This window comes from Salmo salar, chromosome ssa17 (assembly GCF_905237065.1).
Source record: "Salmo salar chromosome ssa17, Ssal_v3.1, whole genome shotgun sequence".
Classification (NCBI taxonomy): Eukaryota; Metazoa; Chordata; class Actinopteri; order Salmoniformes; family Salmonidae; genus Salmo; species Salmo salar.
Window position 1 is genome coordinate 79,499,833 of NC_059458.1, and position 15,786 is coordinate 79,515,618.

General features: G+C 46.0%; 1 protein-coding gene across 1 annotated transcript in view; it reads left to right on the plus strand.

The window, feature by feature from the left end:
• LOC106597163 (glutamate receptor-interacting protein 1) overlaps nt 1-15,786 on the plus strand; it is a 428,473-nt gene that overhangs the window by 221,071 nt on the left and 191,616 nt on the right. Inside the window, exon 3 of the mRNA XM_045698664.1 lies at nt 2,553-2,633. Within this exon, the coding sequence (XP_045554620.1) occupies nt 2,553-2,633 (81 nt within the window). The remainder of the gene's footprint in view (nt 1-2,552; nt 2,634-15,786) is intronic.

The window sequence follows — 15,786 nt, forward strand, 5'->3', positions numbered from 1 at the left end:
ACCAACACTGGGTTCCTATCAGCTAAAAACAAGAAGAAGATGCTCCAGTGGGCAGGCCATCACCAACACTGGGTTCCTATCAGCTAAAAACAAGAAGAAGATGCTCCAGTGGGCAGGCCATCACCAACACTGGGTTCCTATCAGCTAAAAACAAGAAGAAGATGCTCCAGTGGGCAGGCCATCACCAACACTGGACAATTAAGGTGTAGAAACACATATCCTGGACCGACGAATCCCGGTTCCTGTTAAGTCATGGTGATGGTAGAGTCAGGATTTGGTGTAAGCAGCATGAGTCCATGGACCCATCCTGCCTGGTCTCAACGGTACAGGCTGATGGTAGAGTCAGGATTTGGTGTAAGCAGCATTAGTCCATGGTCCCATCCTGCCTGGTGTCAACGGTAGAGGCTGATGGTAGAGTCAGGATTTGGCGTAAGCAGCATGAGTCCATGGCCCCATCCTGCCTGGTGTCAACGGTACAGGCTGATGGTAGAGTCAGGATTTGGTGTAAGCAGCATTAGTCCATGGTCCCATCCTGCCTGGTGTCAACGGTAGAGGCTGATGGTAGAGTCAGGATTTGGCGTAAGCAGCATGAGTCCATGGTACCATCCTGCCTGGTGTCAACAGTACAGGCTGATGGTAGAGTCAGGATTTGGCGTAAGCAGCATGAGTCCATGGTCCCATCCTGCCTGGTGTCAACGGTACAGGCTGATGGTAGAGTCAGGATTTGGTGTAAGCAGCATGAGTCCATGGTCCCATCCTGCCTGGTGTCAACGGTACAGGCTGGTGGCGGCGGTATCTACAGCAACTGCACGATGCCATCGCGTCAGCATAGACCAACGTCCCTGTAAAACGTTTCCCGACTTGTAGAATCTATGCCCCAAAGAATTCAGGCTGTTCTGGTACTAGATGGGTTAATAAACTGTCCGGTGAATATATACAGTATATATATTTAAACAAATTTTAGTCATTTTCTTTTCAGTTGGATGTGTGTCTGAAGATACTCTGTGTTTGTGAGTCTCCATAGCTGACACTTGGATTCACTTCCTTGTTGTTATCCCCTCGATATCTTGTTTGAGTCCTTTCAGGGGATGTTGTGTGGTTGTGAGTGCTATCTGTCTCCTTGGTCATGGTGAGAGGGTTGTTGACTGTGTGGTTGTAGTGTTATCTGTCTCCTTGGTCCTGGTGAGAGGGTTGTTGACTGTGTGGTTGTAGTGCTATCTGGCTCCTTGGTCCTGGTGAGAGGGTTGTTGACTGTGTGGTTGTAGTGTTATCTGGCTCCTTGGTCCTGGTGAGAGGGTTGTTGACTGTGTGGTTGTGAGTGTTATCTGTCTCCTTGGTCCTGGTGAGAGGGTTGTTGACTGTGTGGTTGTAGTGCTATCTGTCTCCTTGGTCCTGGTGAGAGGGTTGTTGACTGTGTGGTTGTAGTGCTATCTGGCTCCTTGGTCCTGGTGAGAGGGTTGTTGACTGTGTGGTTGTAGTGTTATCTGTCTCCTTGGTCCTGGTGAGAGGGTTGTTGACTGTGTGGTTGTAGTGCTATCTGTCTCCTTGGTCCTGGTGAGAGGGTTGTTGACTGTAAGGTTGTGAGTGTTATCTGTCTCCTTGGTCCTGGTGAGAGGGTTGTTGACTGTGTGGTTGTAGTGCTATCTGGCTCCTTGGTCCTGGTGAGAGGGTTGTTGACTGTGTGGCTGTAGTACTATCTGTCTCCTTGGTCCTGGTGAGAGGGTTGTTGACTGTGTGGTTGTAGTGCTATCTGGCTCCTTGGTCCTGGTGAGAGGGTTGTTGACTGTGTGGTTGTAGTGCTATCTGTCTCCTTGGTCCTGGTGAGAGGGTTGTTGACTGTGTGGTTGTAGTGCTATCTGTCTCCTTGGTCCTGGTGAGAGGATTGTTGACTGTGTGGTTGTAGTGTTATCTGTCTTCTTGGTCCTGGTGAGAGGGTTGTTGACTGTGTGGTTGTAGTGCTATCTGTCTCCTTGGTCCTGGTGAGAGGGTTGTTGACTGTGTGGTTGTGAATGCTATCTGTCTCCTTGGTCCTGGTGAGAGGGTTGTTGACTGTGTGGTTGTAGTGTTATCTGTCTCCTTGGTCCTGGTGAGAGGGTTGTTGACTGTGTGGTTGTAGTGTTATCTGGCTCCTTGGTCCTGGTGAGAGGGTTGTTGACTGTGTGGTTGTAGTGCTATCTGTCTCCTTGGTCCTGGTGAGAGGGTTGTTGACTGTGTGGTTGTAGTGCTATCTGTCTCCTTGGTCCTGGTGAGAGGGTTGTTGACTGTGTGGTTGTGAGTGCTATCTGTCTCCTTGGTCCTGGTGAGAGGGTTGTTGACTGTGTGGTTGTAGTGCTATCTGTCTCCTTGGTCCTGGTGAGAGGGTTGTTGACTGTGTGGTTGTAGTGCTATCTGGCTCCTTGGTCCCGGTGAGAGGTTTGTTGACTGTGTGGTGGTAGTGTTATCTGTCTCCTTGGTCCTGGTGAGAGGGTTGTTGACTGTGTGGTTGTGAGTGCTACAGTAGCCATCTTAACTCAGTAGCTGACAGTGTCTTTCCCTTCCTTGTTGTCCTCTAGATGAGGGGCCGTACACAAAGCACTCCAACCCCTCCAGGCCACCGGATGGAGCGCTGGCCATCAGGAGGCAGAGTATCCCAGGTAAGGATACATAACCTCTGACCCCTCACTGAACCTTGACCTTTAATCTCTCACCTATCAACCCTAACCTGATTGACCCCAAACGTGATCGACCCATCTTCCCTTACCTGATTGGACACTAGTCACCTCATAACTACCACCTGCTGCCTAACCCATACCTCCCAATGAGCTAGATTAGCCCCTGCCCTCACCAGTCCTTTCCTAGGACAAGCTAAGCAGTTCAATGCATAATTCAAGATGTTGTGATCCTTACCCGCCTTTACCTGTCCTTTCATCACCTGACCCTCTGTCCCTTCACACCCGGAAATGTCTCTCTTTGCCTCTGAAAGAAACGGTATGTGCTTCAACAGTAGAAAACCTTTGCAAACATGTTCTAAATGTCTTGATCTGAATCTATTGAACACATTTACATGGACTCAGTGAGCTCTATTAGAATGTGTTGTATCTCGTGGACTCAGTGAGCTCTATTAGAATGTGTTGTATCTCATGGACTCAGTGAGCTCTATCAGAATGTGTTGTATCTCGTGGACTCAGTGAGCTCTATTAGAATGTGTTGTATCTCGTGGACTCAGTGAGCTCTATTAGAATGTGTTGTATCTCATGGACTCAGTGAGCTCTATTAGAATGTGTTGTATCTCGTGGACTCAGTGAGCTCTATTAGAATGTGTTGTATCTCATGGACTCAGTGAGCTCTATTAGAATGTGTTGTATCTCGTGGACTCAGTGAGCTCTATTAGAATGTGTTGTATTTCATGGACTCAGTGAGCTCTATTAGAATGTGTTGTATCTCATGGACTCAGTGAGCTCTATCAGAATGTGTTGTATCTCGTGGACTCAGTGAGCTCTATCAGAATGTGTTGTATCTCGTGGACTCAGTGAGCTCTATTAGAATGTGTTGTATCTCGTGGACTCAGTGAGCTCTATTAGAATGTGTTGTATCTCGTGGACTCAGTGAGCTCTATTAGAATGTGTTGTATCTCATGGACTCAGTGAGCTCTATTAGAATGTGTTGTATCTCATGGACTCAGTGAGCTCTATCAGAATGTGTTGTATCTCATGGACTCAGTGAGCTCTATTAGAATGTGTTGTATCACATGGACTCAGTGAGCTCTATTAGAATGTGTTGTATCTCGTGGACTCAGTGAGCTCTATTAGAATGTGTTGTATCTCGTGGACTCAGTGAGCTCTATTAGAATGTGTTGTATCTCATGGACTCAGTGAGCTCTATCAGAATGTGTTGTATCTCGTGGACTCAGTGAGCTCTATTAGAATGTGTTGTATCTCATGGACTCAGTGAGCTCTATCAGAATGTGTTGTATCTCGTGGACTCAGTGAGCTCTATTAGAATGTGTTGTATCTCATGGACTCAGTGAGCTCTATTAGAATGTGTTGTATCTCGTGGACTCAGTGAGCTCTATTAGAATGTGTTGTATCTCGTGGACTCAGTGAGCTCTATTAGAATGTGTTGTATCTCGTGGACTCAGTGAGCTCTATCAGAATGTGTTGTATCTCGTGGACTCAGTGAGCTCTATTAGAATGTGTTGTATCTCGTGGACTCAGTGAGCTCTATTAGAATGTGTTGTATCTCTTGGACTCAGTGAGCTCTATCAGAATGTGTTGTATCTCGTGGACTCAGTGAGCTCTATTAGAATGTGTTGTATCTCGTGGACTCAATGAGCTCTATTAGAATGTGTTGTATCTCATGGACTCAATGAGCTCTATTAGAATGTGTTGTATCTCGTGGACTCAATGAGCTCTATTAGAATGTGTTGTATCTCATGGACTCAGTGAGCTCTATTAGAATGTGTTGTATCTCATGGACTCAGTGAGCTCTATCAGAATGTGTTGTATCTCATGGACCCAGTGAGCTCTATCAGAATGTGTTGTATCTCGTGGACTCAGTGAGCTCTATTAGAATGTGTTGTATCTCATGGACTCAGTGAGCTCTATTAGAATGTGTTGTATCTCGTGGACTCAGTGAGCTCTATTAGAATGTGTTGTATCTCGTGGACTCAGTGAGCTCTATTAGAATGTGTTGTATCTCGTGGACTCAGTGAGCTCTATTAGAATGTGTTGTATCTCATGAACTCAGTGAGCTCTATCAGAATGTGTTGTATCTCGTGGACTCAGTGAGCTCTATTAGAATGTGTTGTATCTCATGAACTCAGTGAGCTCTATCAGAATGTGTTGTATCTCGTGGACTCAGTGAGCTCTATTAGAATGTGTTGTATCTCATGGACTCAGTGAGCTCTATCAGAATGTGTTGTATCTCGTGGACTCAGTGAGCTCTATTAGAATGTGTTGTATCTCATGGACTCAGTGAGCTCTATTAGAATGTGTTGTATCTCGTGGACTCAGTGAGCTCTATCAGAATGTGTTGTATCTCGTGGACTCAGTGAGCTCTATTAGAATGTGTTGTATCTCATGGACTCAGTGAGCTCTATCAGAATGTGTTGTATCTCGTGGACTCAATGAGCTCTATTAGAATGTGTTGTATCTCATGGACTCAATGAGCTCTATTAGAATGTGTTGTATCTCGTGGACTCAATGAGCTCTATTAGAATGTGTTGTATCTCATGGACTCAGTGAGCTCTATTAGAATGTGTTGTATCTCATGGACTCAATGAGCTCTATTAGAATGTGTTGTATCTCATGGACTCAGTGAGCTCTATCAGAATGTGTTGTATCTCGTGGACTCAGTGAGCTCTATCAGAATGTGTTGTATCTCATGGACTCAGTGAGCTCTATTAGAATGTGTTGTATCTCATGGACTCAGTGAGCTCTATCAGAATGTGTTGTATCGCTGGGAGCCAACTCTCTGAGCAACAGATTACTGGGCATGTGTTGCATCTCCTGGCCTTGTCTGAGAGTTATTAACAAGCTGGTCTGTCAACAACAACAACAACAACGCCAGGCTCAGCTCTAGAGCGAGATACAAGAGATCTCCTTCACTGCCGACTCAGAGCCACGCTGCTGTACACACTGTCCTCATTGTCTTCAGACAGAGAGTTTAGTCAGGGACACACTGGGGGATGGATAGAGATGTTTGGATGGCTTTGAAAAAGAGGGAGATGGTGATCATGTTTTTGTAGCCAGTCCCTGTCTGTAATCTTTCATCTGGAGGCACCAAGGGCATCATAACCATCTCCTGAAGTCATCAGCTCTGAGGTCAGTCTGGTCGCTATAGCAACGAGATGTCAGTCTGGTCGCTATAGCAACAAGAGTTCATTCTGATTGCTGTAGCACCAAGAGGTCAGTCTGATCGCTGTAGCAACAAGAGGTCAGTCTGATCGCTGTAGCAACAAGAGGTCAGTCTGATCGCTGTAGCACCAAGAGGTCAGTCTGATCGCTGTAGCACCAAGAGGTCAGTCTGATCGCTGTAGCAACAAGAGGTCAGTCTGATCGCTGTAGCAACAAGAGGTCAGTCTGATCGCTGTAGCTCCAAGAGGTCAGTCTGATCGCTGTAACACGAAGAGGTCAGTCTGATCGCTGTAGCAACAAGAGGTCAGTCTGATCTCTGTAGCAACAAGAGGTCAGTCTGATCGCTGTAGCAACAAAAGTTCAGTCTGATCGCTGTAGCAACAAGAGGTCAGTCTGATCGCTGTAGCAACAAGAGGTCAGTCTGATCTCTATAGCAACAAGAGGTCAGTCTGATCGCTATAGCACCAAGAGGTCAGTCTGATCGCTGTAGCAACAAGAGGTCAGTCTGATCGCTGTAGCAACAAGAGGTCAGTCTGATCGCTGTAGCAACAAGAGGTCAGTCTGATCGCTATAGCACCAAGAGGTCAGTCTGATCGCTGTAGCAACAAGAGGTCAGTCTGATCGCTGTAGCAACAAGAGGTCAGTCTGATCGCTGTAGCAACAAGAGGTCAGTCTGATCGCTGTAGCAACAAGAGGTCAGTCTGATCGCTATAGCACCAAGAGGTCAGTCTGATCGCTATAGCACCAAGAGGTCAGTCTGATCGCTATAGCACCAAGAGGTCAGTCTGATCGCTGTAGCAACAAGAGGTCAGTCTGATCGCTGTAGCAACAAGAGGTCAGTCTGATCGCTGTAGCAACAAGAGGTCAGTCTGATCGCTGTAGCACCAAGAGGTCAGTCTGATCGCTATAGCACCAAGAGGTCAGTCTGATCGCTATAGCACCAAGAGGTCAGTCTGATCGCTATAGCACCAAGAGGTCAGTCTGATCGCTGTAGCAACAAGAGCTCTCTCTTCCTTCCTCTTTCTTTCCTCTGATGAAGATGAAGGGTTTTGTGCTGCTTGTTCAATTCTCCCATTAAAGGGATATCAGACAAGCTCTGTCATCTGTGATGTTAAAGAAGGGGGAGTGGGGGGGGACTACTCCCACAAGGATAGTCAAAATTCTCCTTCATTAGACAAAGGTTATTTAAAGCTTAGGGGTTAAGTTTAGGGTTAGGGTTAGAATTACGGTTAGGTTTTAGGTTAGAATTAGGGTAAGGGGTTAGTGGTTAGTTTTAGGGTTAAGGTTAGAAGTATGTTTAGGCTAAGGGGTTAGGGCTAGGAGTTACGGGTTAAGGTTGGGATAAGGGCAATGCTTAGGGTTAGGGGTTAGAGAAAATAGGATTTTAGGGTTAGGGTTAGGTTTAGGGTTACAAATAGGGTTAGGGGTTAGAGAAAGTAGGAATTTGAGTAGAAATCAATTGTAAGTCCCCACGAGGATAGAATAACCAAATGTGTGTGTGTGTGTGTGTGTGTGTGTGTGTGTGTGTGTGTGTGTGTGTGTGTGTGTGTGTGTGTGTGTGTGTGTGTGTGTGTGTGTGTGTGTGTGTTGGTGTGTGAGAGAGTGAGAGAGTGAGAGAGAGAGTGTAGCTATAACAACAGTATTACCATATTATACACTGCTGAATAACCATTGGACTCCCCTGCCCCACCACAGACACCTCTTGTCTACATGCTAGAGAGGGAAGCGCTTTAGTCTGAGAGAGATTGTCATTTTCATCACAGCTAATCCATGGTGATATATTGTAATGTTACTATAGGTTATGTATTGGCATTTAATAATAGATAGTTACAAACGTGACTTTATTTTAGCCAGCGGTCAATCCCTTCAAAACACAACCATTTAAACATGATTCAATACCCTCTGATGGTTCAGGGAACTGATTCAATACCCTCTGATGGTTCAGGGAACTGATTCAATACCCTCTGTTGGTTCAGGGAACTGATTCAATACCCTCTGATGGTTCAGGGAACTGATTCAATACCCTCTGTTGGTTCAGGGAACTGTTTCAATACCCTCTGTTGGTTCAGGGAACTGATTCAATACCCTCTGTTGGTTCAGGGAACTGTTTCAATACCCTCTGATGGTTCAGGGAACTGATTCAATACCCTCTGTTGGTTCAGGGAACTGTTTCAATACCCTCTGTTGGTTCAGGGAACTGATTCAATACCCTCTGTTGGTTCAGGGAACTGATTCAATACCCTCTGTTGGTTCAGGGAACTGTTTCAATACCCTCTGTTGGTTCAGGGAACTGATTCAATACCCTCTGTTGGTTCAGGGAACTGATTCAATACCCTCTGATGGTTCAGGGAACTGTTTCAATACCCTCTGATGGTTCAGGGAACTGATTCAATACCCTCTGTTGGTTCAGGGAACTGATTCAATACCCTCTGTTGGTTCAGGGAACTGTTTCAATACCCTCTGTTGGTTCAGGGAACTGATTCAATACCCTCTGATGGTTCAGGGAACTGATTCAATACCCTCTGATGGTTCAGGGAACTGTTTCAATACCCTCTGATGGTTCAGGGAACTGATTCAATACCCTCTGTTGGTTCAGGGAACTGATTCAATACCCTCTGTTGGTTCAGGGAACTGATTCAATACCCTCTGTTGGTTCAGGGAACTGTTTCAATACCCTCTGATGGTTCAGGGAACTGATTCAATACCCTCTGTTGGTTCAGGGAACTGATTCAATACCCTCTGTTGGTTCAGGGAACTGATTCAATACCCTCTGTTGGTTCAGGGAACTGATTCAATACCCTCTGTTGGTTCAGGGAACTGATTCAATACCCTCTGATGGTTCAGGGAACTGTTTCAATACCCTCTGTTGGTTCAGGGAACTGTTTCAATACCCTCTGTTGGTTCAGGGAACTGATTCAATACCCTCTGATGGTTCAGGGAACTGATTCAATACCCTCTGTTGGTTCAGGGAACTGATTCAATACCCTCTGATGGTTCAGGGAACTGATTCAATACCCTCTGTTGGTTCAGGGAACTGATTCAATACCCTCTGATGGTTCAGGGAACTGATTCAATACCCTCTGTTGGTTCAGGGAACTGATTCAATACCCTCTGTTGGTTCAGGGAACTGTTTCAATACCCTCTGTTGGTTCAGGGAACTGATTCAATACCCTCTGATGGTTCAGGGAACTGTTTCAATACCCTCTGATGGTTCAGGGAACTGTTTCAATACCCTCTGTTGGTTCAGGGAACTGATTCAATACCCTCTGTTGGTTCAGGGAACTGATTCAATACCCTCTGTTGGTTCAGGGAACTGATTCAATACCCTCTGATGGTTCAGGGAACTGTTTCAATACCCTCTGTTGTTCAGGGAACTGTATCCTGTTTGGTATTTATTGTTTTCATTTTACCTGTTATATAAATGTTATGTACTCAGGTTAGAGATATGGTGTTTGTGTTCATAGCTAGTTCCTGTTTTATTTGTTTTGATGAAACCAGTGTTATAGGAAATAATAACTCAAAGAGGCTATGAGCATCCGGGAGCTTTTTACGAGACGACAGATAGAAGTTGTCAACGACTACGTGATTTTAAACATACTTCTGGTGCAGTAAATGCAGAGCCAACTGAAACACTCTTTCACCCTTTCTCTCTCTTTCTCCTAACAGGCTTAATGCATTCTGCCAGTGTGTCTTGAATTTCTGAAACACTTGTTGAATCAAATATATTTGTTTGCACAGATGACTTCATCCTCTCTTCGCCCACACACAGTGAGATGAACGGAGAGAGAGAGATCGGGAGAGGTCAAGGGTGATAGGGAAATAAACAACTGAAGAAAGAGAGAAAGATGTGTGTTCTGACTACCTACCGACCTGTCTGTCTGTCTGTCTGTCTGTCTGTCTGTCTGTCTGTCTGTCTGTCTGTCTGTCTGTCTGTCTGTCTGTCTGTCTGTCTGTCTGTCTGTCTGTCTGTCTGTCTGTCTGTCTGTCTGTCAGTCTGTCCCTCTGGTGCTGTGGGAGGTGTGGGAGAGAGTTGAGACTGTTTGTCTTCTGTCCCTCTGGTGGTGTGGGAGGTGTGGGAGAGGTGGAGAAGTTGGAGAGACAGGAGGGTTGCGTGCCCTATCCCCTATATAGTGCACAATTTTTGACCAGGGCCCATGTAGTGCACTGTGGGGACTTTTTAGGATCTGCGTTGCCAGTTCCTCGTCTCTGAGATGGGAGGTAAACACAGTCAGATCCTGGAGAGAGAACAGAGGTGAGAGAACAGAGGAGAGAGAACCGAGGAGAGAGAACAGAGGAGAGAACAGAGGAGAGAGAACAGAGAACAGAGGAGAGAGAACCGAGGAGAGAGAACCGAGGAGAGAGAACAGTTTAGAGAGAACAGAGGAGAGAACAGAGGAGAGAGAACAGAGAACAGAGGAGAGAGAACAGAGAACAGAGGAGAGAGAACCGAGGAGAGAGAACCGAGGAGAGAGAACAGAGGAGAGAGAACAGAGGAGAGAGAACCGAGGAGAGAGAACAGAGGAGAGAGAACAGAGGAGAGAGAACAGAGGAGAGAGAACAGAGGAGAGAGAACAGAGGAGAGAGAACAGAGGAGAGAGAACAGAGGAGAGAGAACAGAGGAGAGAGAACAGAGGAGAGAGAACAGAGGAGAGAGAACAGAGGAGAGAGAACAGAGGAGAGAGAACAGGGAGAGAACAGAGGAGAGAGAACAGAGGAGAGAGAACAGAGGAGAGAGAACAGAGGAGAGAGAGAACAGAGGAGAGAGAACAGAGGAGAGAGAACAGAGGAGAGAGAACAGAGGAGAGAGAGAACAGAGAGAGAGAGAGAACAGAGGAGAGAGAACAGAGGAGAGAGAACAGAGGAGAGAGAACAGAGGAGAGAGAACAGAGGAGAGAGAACAGAGGAGAGAGAACAGAGGAGAGAGAACAGAGGAGAGAGAACAGAGGAGAGAGAACCGAAGAAGAGAACAGAGGAGAGAGAACAGAGGAGAGAACAGAGGAGAGAGAACAGAGGAGAGAGAACAGAGGAGAGAGAACAGAGGAGAGAGAACAGAGGAGAGAGAACAGAGGAGAGAGAACAGAGGAGAGAGAACAGAGGAGAGAGAACAGAGGAGAGAGAACCGAGGAGAGAGAACAGAGGAGAGAGAGAGAGAACAGAGGAGAGAGAACAGAGGAGAGAGAACAGAGGAGAGAGAACAGAGGAGAGAGAACAGAGGAGAGAAACAGAGGAGAGAGAACCGAGGAGAGAGAACAGAGGAGAGAGAACCGAGAGAGAGAGAACCGAGGAGAGAGAACAGAGGAGAGAGAACAGAGGAGAGAGAACAGAGGAGTGAGAACAGAGGAGAGAGAACAGAGGAGAGAGAACCGAGGAGTGAGAACAGAGGAGAGAGAACAGAGGAGAGAGAACAGAGGAGTGAGAACAGAGGAGAGAGAACCGAGGAGAGAGAACAGAGGAGAGAGAACCGAGGAGAGAGAACCGAGGAGAGAGAACAGAGGAGAGAGAACAGAGGAGAGAGAACAGAGGAGAGAGAACAGAGGAGAGAGAACAGAGGAGAGAGAACCGAGGAGAGAGAACAGAGGAGAGAGAACAGAGGAGAGAGAACAGAGGAGAGAGAACCGAGGAGAGAGAACCGAGGAGAGAGAACCGAGGAGAGAGAACAGAGGAGAGAGAACCGAGGAGAGAGAACCGAGGAGAGAGAACCGAGGAGAGAGCAGCAGAAAGCAAAACATCTCTGTTAGACCCAGAAACCATTCATCCTCTCTGGTACACATGTTTACCTGTAGAAATATCCCCTCATCTCTTAGAGACGAGCACCAATAGCAGGAAGATCCTGCAGTACATCAGGTATGGTGGCTCTACGTTCAGGCAGCCATAGAAGCTGAGATGAGTTGTAAAAGGTCCCTCCTATATCATTAGTCTGTCTCCGAGATCACCGTTTCAGGGGCAGTGGCCTTTCTCTACGGCTGATTGATGCTCAGTGGTCACCTTATATCAACTCTAGCATGTTGTAAACTAGGCTGATTTGGTTCAGTGCAGATTATCAGGCACAGCAGGGAATCTTCAAAAAGGGGAACCGAAGCCCCGGGTCCCCTCTCTTCCTTCCTGTTTGTCCCCATCGCACACACGCACACACACACACACACTCCTTCCCATCCCCACCACAACTCTGCCAGCCAGCTAGCTAGCGCTTCCGATTAGCCGCAACCCGCTAGCACGGAAATGACTTTAGCTCTGCACAGATACCCCGCCTCCCCTCCACTACCCCAGCACCAAACTCCTTTTCTCCATCCTGACGCCCCCTTGGCATTCTCATCAATATGCAAATGTCTAAGTTAACATTTAATTAAAGAGTAGAATGGCTTGGTCTTTTTCAATGATATGCTTAGTTGGCTATAGACACTGACAGGACAGGCTGTCTGGCAGCACCTAGCTTGTACCTGAACTACATCTCAAATGGCATGCTGTCCCCTATATATGTCCCCTATATATGTCCCCTATATATGTCCCCTATATCTGTCCCTTATATATATATGTCCCCTATATATGTCCCCTATATGTGACCCCTATATGTGTCCCTTATATATATATATATGTCCCCTATATATGTCCCTTATATATGTCCCCTATATATGTCCCCTATATATGTCCCTTAAATATGTCCCTTATATATGTCCCTTATATATGTCCCTTATATATGTCCCCTATATATGTCCCCTATATATGTCCCTTATATATGTCCCTTATATATATATATATGTCCCCTATATATGTCCCTTATATATGTCCCCTATATATGTCCCCTATATATGTCCCCTATATAGTGCACTACTTTTGATAGATCTGAGGCCAGTGGTTTGTAGTGTAGTAACCATGTTGTAGTGTTCAGTGGTTTGTAGTGTAGTAACAACCCTAGATTTGTGTTGGGACTATATCTCCTGGAAGGATGAAATAGTAGGAATAAAATAACATTTTTTAATAAAAAATATGTCCATTATTATTTGAATATGTTGGTAACCAGTTGTATAAAAGTGATAATGCCCTGGAAGACGGTGTTTGGAGGATAGTATATTGGTACAGTTTGCCGGCCCTCGACAAGCCAATATACTGTATCTTCCAAATACCAGCTTATCACTTAACTAAACAATAGACAGAGAGTTAAAGGTAAGGGAATACAAAGGAGGACAGGTTGATATCCTCTGTTCCTTGGTGTCACTACATCATGCTGTTTTAAAGTGTCCTGGACAGTATCCCTGCTGGGTGCTGTTCTCAGAGCCATCTGTCAGGCCTGCTCACTAGGGGAAATGACTGAGCAGGAGAAGGCCATTTAGTCTGACGCAGTCCCCTTGTCTCACTGTCCTCAAACCCTACTATCACACAGGACAGGAACGGGCAGACAGGAGAGGATATGACATATGGGGGGGGGGGGGTGAGAGAAGAGAGGGAGAGGAAGGGAGGATAGGACATAGGAAAGGGCAGAGGAGAAGAGAGGAGGAGAGAGGAGGAGAGAGGAGGAGGACGAGAGGAGGAGGAGGAGATAGGAGGAGAGAGAGGAGGACGAGAGGAGGAGGAGGAGGAGGAGAGAGGAGGAGAGAAGGAGAGAGGAGGAGGAGAGAGGAAGACGAAAGAGGAGGAGAGAAGAGGAGGAGAGAAGAGGAGGAGAGAGGAGGAGTAGAGAGGAGGAGGAAAGAGGAGGAGAGAAGAGGAGGAGGAAAGAGGAGGAGAGAGGAGGAGGAGGAGGAGGAGGAAAGAGGAGGAGGAAAGAGGAGGAGGAGGAGTAGAGAGGAGGAGTAGAGAGGAGGAGAGAGGAGGAGAGAGGAGGAGGAGGAAAGAGGAGGAGGAAAGAGGAGGAGAGAACACACTGAGGTTTTCTCGTTAGGGTAAATGTCTGTCCTCTGTCCTCTCTCTCCTCCGTGACCAGGAAACAGATAAGTGGTGGAGTGGTCCAGCAGTGTCAGTTCGTTAGTAGGCAAATGGAAGACGGCCTTTGAATCAGCTGTTGTGTGACTGTGGAGCCTACCACCTGCTCAGAACCATGGATCTGTACATAGATCTGTTCTGTTTAGTAAAGCAGATCTTCTCATGTTTTACTCTGATGAGAGAGAGAGAGAGAGAGAGAGAGAGAGAGAGAGAGAGAGAGAGAGAGAGACAGAGAGAGAGAGAGAGAGAGAGAGAGAGAGAGAAGAGAGAGAGAGAGAGACAGAGAGAGAGAGAGGGAGAGAGAGAGAGAGAGAGAGAGAGAGAGAGAGAGAGAGAGAGAGAGGGAGAGAGAGAAGGCTTGTTTCTCTCTCTTGATCGTATCTCTAACCCCTCGCCTCCATTCTAAGAGGCTTATCCACATTCTGAGCATCACAGACAGAAATATAACCCACCAGATCCCAGCCAGGTCTCTGGGGCTTTGGAACAGAGAGACAGTTTGTCTCTTCACAGTGTGATGCTCAATTAATTCACCCTCCAGTGTTCACAGAACCATAGTTGACTGGTTATGTTGATGAAGGACGTCCAGACTGTCTCAGATTGTAGTGGTTAGATATGACTGGTTATGTTGATGAAGAACCTCCAGACTGTCTCAGATTGTAGTGGTTAGATATGACTGGTTATGTTGATGAAGGACCTCCAGACTGTCTCAGATTGTAGTGGTTAGATATGACTGGTTATGTTGATGAAGGACCTCAAGACTGTCTCAGATTGTAGTGGTTAGATATGACTGGTTATGTTGATGAAGGACCTCCAGACTGTCTCAGATTGTAGTGGTTAGATATGACTGGTTATGTTGATGAAGGACCTCCAGACTGTCTCAGATTGTAGTGGTTAGATATGACTGGTTATGTTGATGAAGGACCTCCAGACTGTCTCAGATTGTAGTGGTTAGATATGACTGGTTATGTTGATGAAGGACCTCACAGACTGTCTCAGATTGTAGTGGTTAGATATGACTGGTTATGTTGATGAAGGACCTCCAGACTGTCTCAGATTGTAGTGATTAGATATGACTGGTTATGTTGATGAAGGACGTCCAGACTGTCTCAGATTGTAGTGGTTAGATATGACTGGTTATGTTGATGAAGGACCTCCAGACTGTCTCAGATTGTAGTGATTAGATATGACTGGTTATGTTGATGAAGGACCTCCAGACTGTCTCAGATTGTAGTGGTTAGATATGACTGGTTATGTTGATGAAGGACCTCCAGACTGTCTCAGATTGTAGTGGTTAGATATGACTGGTTATGTTGATGAAGGACGTCCAGACTGTCTCAGATTGTAGTGATTAGATATGACTGGTTATGTTGATGAAGGACCTCCAGACTGTCTCAGATTGTAGTGATTAGATATGACTGGTTATGTTGATGAAGGACGTCCAGACTGTCTCAGATTGTAGTGGTTAGATATGACTGGTTATGTTGATGAAGGACCTCCAGACTGTCTCAGATTGTAGTGGTTAGATATGACTGGTTATGTTGATGAAGGACCTCCAGACTGTCTCAGATTGTAGTGGTTAGATATGACTGGTTATGTTGATGAAGGACGTCCAGACTGTCTCAGATTGTAGTGATTAGATATGACTGGTTATGTTGATGAAGGACGTCCAGACTGTCTCAGATTGTAGTGATTAGATATGACTGGTTATGTTGATGAAGAACCTCCAGACTGTCTCAGATTGTAGTGATTAGATATGACTGGTTATGTTGATGAAGGACCTCAAGACAGACTGTCTCAGATTGTAGTGGTTAGATATGACTGGTTATGTTGATGAAGGACCTCCAGACTGTCTCAGATTGTAGTGGTTAGATATGACTGGTTATGTTGATGAAGGACGTCCAGACTGTCTCAGATTGTAGTGATTAGATATGACTGGTTATGTTGATGAAGGACCTCCAGACTGTCTCAGATTGTAGTGATTAGATATGACTGGTTATGTTGATGAAGGACCTCCAGACTGTCTCAGATTGTAGTG